This window comes from Corvus cornix, chromosome 2 (assembly GCF_000738735.6).
Source record: "Corvus cornix cornix isolate S_Up_H32 chromosome 2, ASM73873v5, whole genome shotgun sequence".
Lineage (NCBI taxonomy): Eukaryota > Metazoa > Chordata > Aves > Passeriformes > Corvidae > Corvus > Corvus cornix.
Genome location: NC_046333.1, coordinates 23,138,135 through 23,146,465, shown reverse-complemented (window position 1 = coordinate 23,146,465; position 8,331 = coordinate 23,138,135). Strand labels below are relative to the sequence as shown.

General features: G+C 41.7%; 1 protein-coding gene across 1 annotated transcript; it reads right to left on the bottom strand.

Annotated features, from left to right (window-relative positions):
• Nucleotides 1-1,060: 1,060 nt before the first annotated feature.
• LRRC14B (leucine rich repeat containing 14B) lies at nt 1,061-7,532 on the bottom strand. Its single transcript, XM_010398600.4, has 2 exons — nt 6,360-7,532; nt 1,061-4,894 (listed from the first exon to the last, which is right to left on the bottom strand). The coding sequence occupies exons 1-2, from the start codon at nt 7,262-7,264 to the stop codon at nt 4,249-4,251; spliced, it is 1,551 nt and encodes a 516-aa protein (XP_010396902.1). The 5' UTR covers nt 7,265-7,532; the 3' UTR covers nt 1,061-4,248.
• Between the last annotated feature and the right edge of the window lie 799 nt (nt 7,533-8,331).

Here is an 8,331-nt window from a genome sequence, read left to right as displayed (position 1 = left end):
GAAAGGACAGAGTCGGTGGTAGCATCAGGAAAATTTCGAGATATCCAATTAGTGAAAGATTTGAAATTTTTCTTAGAAAGAATACCTGTAGAGATTTTAAAGTCAGGTTTTAAGAGAAGGGTTAGAAGAAAGGGGTATAGGTCTCTCTCAGATTGGGAAAGGCTGGGTTTAGCTTGCCTATGTCCCATCTTAGTTTCTCCCTCAGCAGAAAAAAGAGAAAAAACCCCAAAATTACTTAAAGTTGCGCACAAGAAAGAGGAGGAGAGCCCCAAGTTTAAACTTACAAATCCCGTTTTCTGGTGAGGCTGGCTCCTAGAAAGGTCTGCTGGGGTGATGGTCTGGCAGTTCGATCCTCAGGGACTTCAGTCCTAGGTGGGAGGCGAGGGTCTCGAACTGTCCCCGTCCAAAAGGCCTGCTAAAATGTAGGTCTATCTTCAGAGGATCAGCACACGAACGGCTGGTTCTGTCTTGGCGTGTCAAGACGCAGCTCAGGCCAGGTCCGGGGTCCAAGGCTGTTCGGGCGCCAGTTATTACAGCTGGTGATGGGGGGTCAGCGGCTCTGACCCAGGAAGAGATGACCGGTCTGGGGAGATGGTCCCGAAAGGAATCGCCTTCCCGAAGCCCGGTGTCTTCCCTCAGCTGCTGGCAGGAGGGCCCTTGCAGAGACTGTCAGATCTTTAGTGATTATCAGCTCGTGATTCCAGCTCAGCTCTGCAGGGCAGCCTCCAGGCCAAGCCAGACCAGAGAGAGAGAAGAGACTCATGTGGGTGGTTCCGCACAGAGGTAGCTTTATTGTTGGTCCCCTCCGGCGAAGGGGAAAGCCAGGGATGAGAATTCTCTCTGATCCACAGGGGCCAGAGGGCTTGCTTTTATAGGGGTACAGGGAATCGGTAAAGGACCAATGGGTTACAGAGGATCTGCATAGGGTCTCCTAAAGGATTGTGGGTCTGTCTTTTCTCGCCGTGACCAAAGAAGTGGTTGCCTTTCCAGGGAGTCCTGCTGGGCGATTGCAAAATCTCTTATCTCAGCAGAGATCCCTCCAGGGCAGGGGCTGGGCATACCCCACATTTTTATCCTGGTTTTGTTTTTCAGGGGTTTTTTTCCTACATGCATCTCTTCTGTGTCTTTCACAAATAAACCTCAAGAGACTTTGAATATTCTTCTTCAGACACTTAAAGGAACATCATGAGCAGATGTGGTATCAGGGAATTGAATACAACTCCATTCACAACACATCAGACATCTTCACTCCATTGACAGCTGTGTGGTTTCATTGTTGTGGTAGCTCCTGTCCTCTCTCTGGGCAGCCTTAGCTGCAGCTTAGAAGACTGTCTCCACCTCAAGGTGGTATGTAGTTAAGACTTTAGACAACTTTCTAGATAGACAGTACAAATGGACTTAGATCCACTCAGATCTCAACCCAGTGAAGTTGACAAGAGTCCCATAAGGAAGAAAAGGGAACACCAAACAGGATTCAATCAGTGTCTGTACTTGAAAGTATAAGGTAACTTTATATAGTTAGGTCATTGTAGCATTACCCTTCTTCTCTAATAGCTGCATTCCAAGTCCCACACACATGGAAAAAGGAAGAAAGAGCAGGTCCAAACCATAATCACACTGCTAGGCCAAAAAGAGATGCAGGAACCCTTCTGAGAGAGTGCATAAATCCTTGTTGCAGTAAGTCAGGCAAACACCAAAATGCTAAAGCTTGACCTGTATTTATAACCAACAACAACAACCATAATTAAGAAAGAAACTGAAGAGAAAAAGGTGGGATATCTGAGAGCTAAAGCTCTAAAATAGTCATAGTGCTGAACCTCACTCTGCACCAAAACAAAAGCTATGTCATCTACATATTTCTGCTGGCCCAGGAGCCAGTATATAGACATGAGATTGAAAGTGGAAGATAGGCAGGAGTTTGTGGGGTGCAGAAAAAGGAGGAAATAAAATAAAGGAGTGAACCATGGCAAAAAGAAAGCAGAGGGAGAGCTGCATAGACACCAGACTTTATAAGGCATCTAATTATTCTGAAATAAGAGCTGTCTATTTTGTGTGTACTGAAAAAGGCAAGGACTGGCTGTTGTAGCACAGCATGTTCCAAAATGGCCAGCCTTCACCTCCAGGTACAACCTGTTAGATTGGAGGGGGGAAGAATCACTACACATTTGCAGCTACAGTACCATGTCCTCTCCCAGCAAAAGTGCCACTACTCATCCCAAAAGAGTAGACATTTGGCATAGCAAAATTCAAGTTAACTTACATCTGGGTGAGAAGTCATGGGTCAAGTCTGGGATGGAAAGAATGGCAAGGTCAGAGGGAAGAAAAGGTAGAGGCAAGGACAAAGGAGCATGTGGAATTCTGTCCAAATATAAGCAAGGTCATATGGAACCAAATTCTATGACTTCTTATTCACAACTCCTTAGTTTAGCAACTTAGATTACCTTTTTATTTTTTAAGTGCTCTGTAGACATAAACAGGTCATGATCATTCAATTTAACCATCATATGTTTAATCAATAAAACATGTTAGAACATAAGTTGACATAAAAAAAAAAAAACAAAAACAAAAAAACAAACCACATTTAAATGCATGCTGTGGAACCTATAAGCTCTGCTTAGTACTCGGTCCATTAATTTGTGGTTTGTTTTGGGTTTTTTTTAATAAATTATGTTAAAAGTTGCTTGCATATTCTTACTGTGAATAAACAGAAATCTTGACAAACCAGCACTGCCTAAATGAAGAAAGTTTTTTCCTTACCCTCAGATGATGAGGTCCAGTATTATTTCAAATAAACTGCCCTGGTTATCTTAATAATAATCTTCAGTACTACAGTGACACCTCAGCTCTTCTACAACATTCACTTTCATTCCTGTTTGATCAAGTTTTCATGAACTGTTAAAGTGTATTTACTGTGCATTAACCTGAGGGGGGTTTTTTTGGTTTTTTTTTTTTAATTACCTAGAAGCTAACCAAGTCTCTAGTTTTACAGGTGAGAAGCTGAGTAGACTATGGCACTCATTTACCACTCAGGGCTTCCTGCCCCACTGTAGTGCTCTCCCCAGATGTGTGTCTTGTGGCCCTTACTGTCCTGACATCCAGCTGGCCCTTTACCTATGCTCCAACACCATGTATGTGGAGTCTGGAATTCTGTTTACTCTGTCACTCTAATACTTTCCTTGCACTTAAGCCTGACAACTGAATGAGATTTTTCCTGATACTGGTTGTAAGTCTGTAGAGAACACACAGTCCTGACAGAAGGCTGGCAGTGTTTTACACAGATGAACTTCTAGTTACTCAGCAACCAGCCTTGTCCCTTTTCCACATTTTTTAAATTGGCATTGGATTAATATTTTTTTTGCATGTCTTCTCAACACTAGTCTTTTTTTCAGTATTAACACAGTCCTAGACTTTCTTTAAAACAGCTGAAAGGAGCAGGGTACATTCTACCAGCCAAGAAGCTGATTCCCGGAAGGAGCGGCTTGAGGCACTGAGCAGCTGACATGACAACCAGGGCTGTGCAGCACTGTCCTGGTCTGCCTTTCTAAAATACAGTTTGCAAGGACATCAGCAGAGTCCCCACAGACTGCTTTAATATTTTTGGGGTAAGTGGGGTGAAATCCCCTGCTGTCAGCCAACCGTTTGGTTTGCTGCCTCCTCAGTATGGAATTTTACTCCTCAACCAAGGAGAATTCCTAAGACAAATTCTGTTTATTGCACTTGCCTCTGCAGAAGAAAGAGACACAGGGACATGGAGGCTGTTACACTTTCCCCCCCCTCTACTGCGTAAAACACAGATTGGTGAATTCAGGTCATGAGCAAAAAAAAAAAATTAATTTAGGGAGCCACACGTGAGGATATGTACACAATCTTTGGAACATCCTGCTGGACTTGGGAAAGGACTTCCCTGTTTTTCTGCAGAGCTACAAGACCAGCTGACAAATCTAAGGGAACCTGTATAAGAAATCAGCCAAGCTTAAACACCTATTTGATTTACTCAGAAAAAGTGCATTTGTATAAAATAATGAGCTTTTCAGTGTCTTCTCATCTTTTGTGAGCTTGTGTAAGGTGTATGCAATAGATATAGCATAAGTTACAATGCTTCAGGTGATTAGAGGCTATTCAAACAATAGTAAATTCAGCCGACATATTAAACAAAATTCACAACTGATGATTGAAGGTGCAGTTCTAAAAAAGACTAAATTAAGTTCTGATTTTGGCAGATCATCTCATCACTACAGTTTTACAACTTTAACTCATTTTGTTAAATGAAGTAGTGAACTTCTCTAAAGTGTCTTTGAAGGACTTGATCAAGTAAGCTCCCAGTTCATTGTTTGTCTCCTGAACAGCTGCATCGTAACTCCCAAAGAGTGGTGTTGAAGCCTTCATATCCTCTCTGTTTGCTTGGAGTAAAATGAGGTTAAGCTCCTCTGCTACCCTTTCATATTTTTGGTGATCAAACCTGCAAAGACTGGCATCATCAATGGGGTAGGTGATGCCAATAGGGTAGCAGTCCCTTGGAACTGGGAACTCCACATTTTTCAGCATTGGCAATTCACAGAGAAATGTGAAAAGGTGTTTAAGTGCTTGGGATGACAGTGGGTTTCCAATGAACTTAAACTCCTGTAGTTTCTGACAAGGGCTTAAACCTAAAATCAACATGTTGACATGAGTGTCTTGGATATTACAGTCCTCCAGGGTAAGACTCCTGAGGACTGAAGAGCAATGGCTGAGGAGCTTAAAGAATGTTGATGGGTAAAGCTCAGGTATATCGTGACCACTCAGGTCCAGGGCTTCCAAGTGATTGGCATGGAAGCTATTGGCTAAATAGGCCATATCAGCATGGTTCAAGGAGCAGTTAGAAACATCCAGCATCTTCAGTGGAGTTTTTAGTGGGCTGCAGAATTAAAGAGGAAAAAAGTTAGGTACAAAATGTTGAAAAGCTACATTTACAAAATTTCATGCATCTAGCCACATTGTGAATGCAGTCATCTACCACATTATTTCTAACCTTTCTTGAGAAACAGAAGCATGTGACAACAATAACAAGTATATTTTCCTCCTGAAAGTAGTACCATTAATTATCTCCTTCTTTACATGACTCCACTGTGCTATTTTAATGGGGTTTAATTTGTTAATATTCTATATATCTATTTTGTAACCAGTTATATGTTGTCAAGTGTCTGCAAGTGACTTGCTGAACTAATAGCAGATCACTACTATCGTAAGAGCATTGGTAGCTGCTTCTTGTAGAAAGCTGCTATAATTCCAGTGATTTAGATAATTTCCATTAAGGAAGGATTAATTCCAATATGAAAGCCAATCAGTATTCTGACAGGATATCTGCTTTTGTTTCTAGTTGGGTTTTTTTCTGTTACATTTTTAAATGCCCAAGAGGTTTACACTTTGTAGTGTTCTGGAGTTGCAAAGAGACCTTCTGATGAAGAAGGTTGGAAGAAGTGTAACTGAGATTATCTGATCTGAAAGATGATCACTTTCATACTTACTACATCTTAGTGAGACTTCCGCCACAGGGCTCAGCTGGATCAACCTTAGAAAGTTGCAAATCATTTAAATTGCATCAATCAACATAAGCAGTATGCTATTCACAAATTTTAAATAAAATGGCTTCTTGTACAGGAAGAATTTTAGGTGATTTGTCTGGATGAAACTTTTATCTGCCTTTTTACTTCTAGATGCTCTGAAAAGCTTACCATTAACTTATTTCCTGTTCCAATATGAATACTGCTCACTGGTAGTTTGCTAGCTTTTTGCAAATTGCCAATTTTCCACAGGAATTCATAATGAATATTCATGTATCCGCTTAGTTTGCAGTACAGAAAAACATAAGATCTCTCTTGTCTTGAGACAAGAGACACAACAAGCAACTGAAACCAAAGTCTCAAATCAAAATCTACTATTCCCATGCCCTCCTTAAAATACAGTACCTGTGGAAACGTATATTTACTTACTGTTCTTTAGCAGACAAAAATTCACTATATATTGTAAAAAATACTTGGAATATGACTCAGGATTTGCACCAAAGGCCAATGCAAGCTGATTAATACAGAAGCTCAAATAAAAAAATGTCTGGGTGTACCACTCTCTTACGTGGTAGCTGAAAGTATATTCTCACCAGATGGACTCTGGAAGACTAATCAAAACAGTCAGCTTTTCAAAGTGTATCAGGTATACATTGGCTGCCAATTCTCCCCAACAAATAATCTTTCCCAGTTTCCTGCTGCCCCTTCCCACACACACTGAGATACACTCACTTCCCTTACTCTCAGAGATTCCCAGCTTGCTGGTGGCACAAAGTGCTCTTTTTTACAGTGCGAGTGAAAGCAGGATGACCAAATTACCTGAGAAGTTTCTGTATTCTTCCAGTGAGTATAGAAAACGACATACTTAGCTCGGTGAGCTGCGTCATTTCACCCATCTTTTCTCCAATGTTAGAAAGCATCTGTTCATCTGTAGCTGTGAACCTCCGCACATTAAATGTTCGTGCTGGCAAGGTCAAGGACATCAGTAGAGGGAAGTGGATGCTGTTGAAGAGTATTTCCAAGTGTTCCATTTCCAGGTGAACATTATGAACTATTTCCAGTTTGCACAACAAGGAGGGATCAGTGAGCTTTATGATATAGAAGAATTTCTGCAAGGTCAGGTTGTCAGATCTGAACGCCACACAGCAGATTTTCAGTGGACAACTGCATTTCTTCAACAGGGCCTGCACGACCAGCTCATAGTTACGCTCTGTAACAAACAAGTCAATTAGCACATTGATACTGATTTCAAAGGTACCTGGATTGCACTGTGCTTGTTGCAGGTAAACCAGCAGTTCTGAACAAAGCTTAGAGAGCAGCTGTGTCCTGGCCCACCTGCCCATTGTCTTCTTGCACTTACAGAACTGAACTTCAACATCTTTTATACCCGTCAGGTCGACCACTTTCAACTTTTTCACGTAGGGAGAAGACTGATTCAGCACATAGTCCCTCAGCCCTGTCAGACAGCTTTCCAAGCACACTGAGCATGTTCTATGGCTCAGGTCTTCCTGGTAGTCCAGAGTAGCTCCCAAAAGTTTTCCCATGTTAAAGTCAAAAAGTGGCCAGTTCTCTACCAAGTCGTGAATCACTTCCCCTTGCTCCAGTAAATAGCTGGCTTTAAAAAGAAGAGGAAAAAGATCATGGGCAACAGCACCGAGACTCTTCCTGGCAAACTCTGCATTTGACACGAATGCTTCGGCACTAATGAATCGGAGAGACTTCATTGTTGTCCTGAACTCCTTACTGTCATGGAGAGTGACTTCTATATTTAACTACAGATCCTGGTTGCTTACGATGTTCTATTTTTATCTGCAGCTGCTGTTTGCTGCTAGCGGAAGCCTGGGAAGCCAGAGTGAACAGTCACATGCTGCTTTCTATTTTAGAGCTATACTGTGAGTCTGCGGTAATCATCTGTGAGATCTTTAGTCAGAGAGCTTTTAAGCCCTCATATTTATATCAAAGATAAGTAAATACAGACTGCTCCCCAGCAGGACCAGTAAGACCAGTGCAGTACACACACATGAGAATATTGCTATATCTTTTTTATGCCATACAAAAAAAGCACTCAGAGTTCCACTTAAACACATAACATGATCTGTATTACACTTTTCTTTCCATGAAAGATGCTATGCTGGGGATTCACATGCTGATTTCAATGGGGATTATTTCCCAGAGTTAGTATAGAGCTTCTCCTAAAAACTACAGCCATAAAGGAAAGACTGAGGCACTACAGTCATCGGGCTACAACGATGTCCCTCTGTTTTGCCCTTCCTATCAGCAAGGAATAGCTAATACAGCTTCTGCAGTGGAAAAGACAAGAGACTCTAGAAGAGCTCAGAGCCTTGGTCACCAGGACACTTGCTTTTGATAGGAGACTGAAGGTTGATTACAAGACAAGCTGAACAAAACAGAGCACCATTAAAACTCTCTCATAACTTTCCAGGCAAGCATCTTACTGCTCTTGCTTTGAGCAACAGATGGTCTTTTCTACCCTTTCATTTGAGAAATGATGGTTCCATTGTGATACTGAATGGGACAGCATTCAAAATCTACCCAGGCTAGGAGAAAAGCCTCTGTCACCCAGCTATCACAAGAGATGATGTTTCTTTCTTTCAATCTGGGGCTTCCTGCCAGGGGAAGCATTGATGGACACCTCCCTCACCTCTCATGTGTTTTGCTAGGCAGCCAGTGGGATGGAGACTTCCTTCAAGCTGTGCTGACCCTGTTTTTCCAGATAATTCCACATCTGTTTTGCTGTGAAAAATTCACAACACATTTGAAAGATTCAAAT

Excerpts from the sequence above, each read along its gene's own strand:
- LRRC14B (XM_010398600.4), bottom strand. The coding sequence starts at position 7,264 with ATGAAGTCTCTCCGATTCATTAGTGCCGAAGCATTCGTGTCAAATGCA. Across the intron at positions 4,895-6,359 it reads AGAATACAGAAACTTCTCAG|CCCACTAAAAACTCCACTGA; the intron begins GTAATTTGGTCA and ends TTAATTCTGCAG.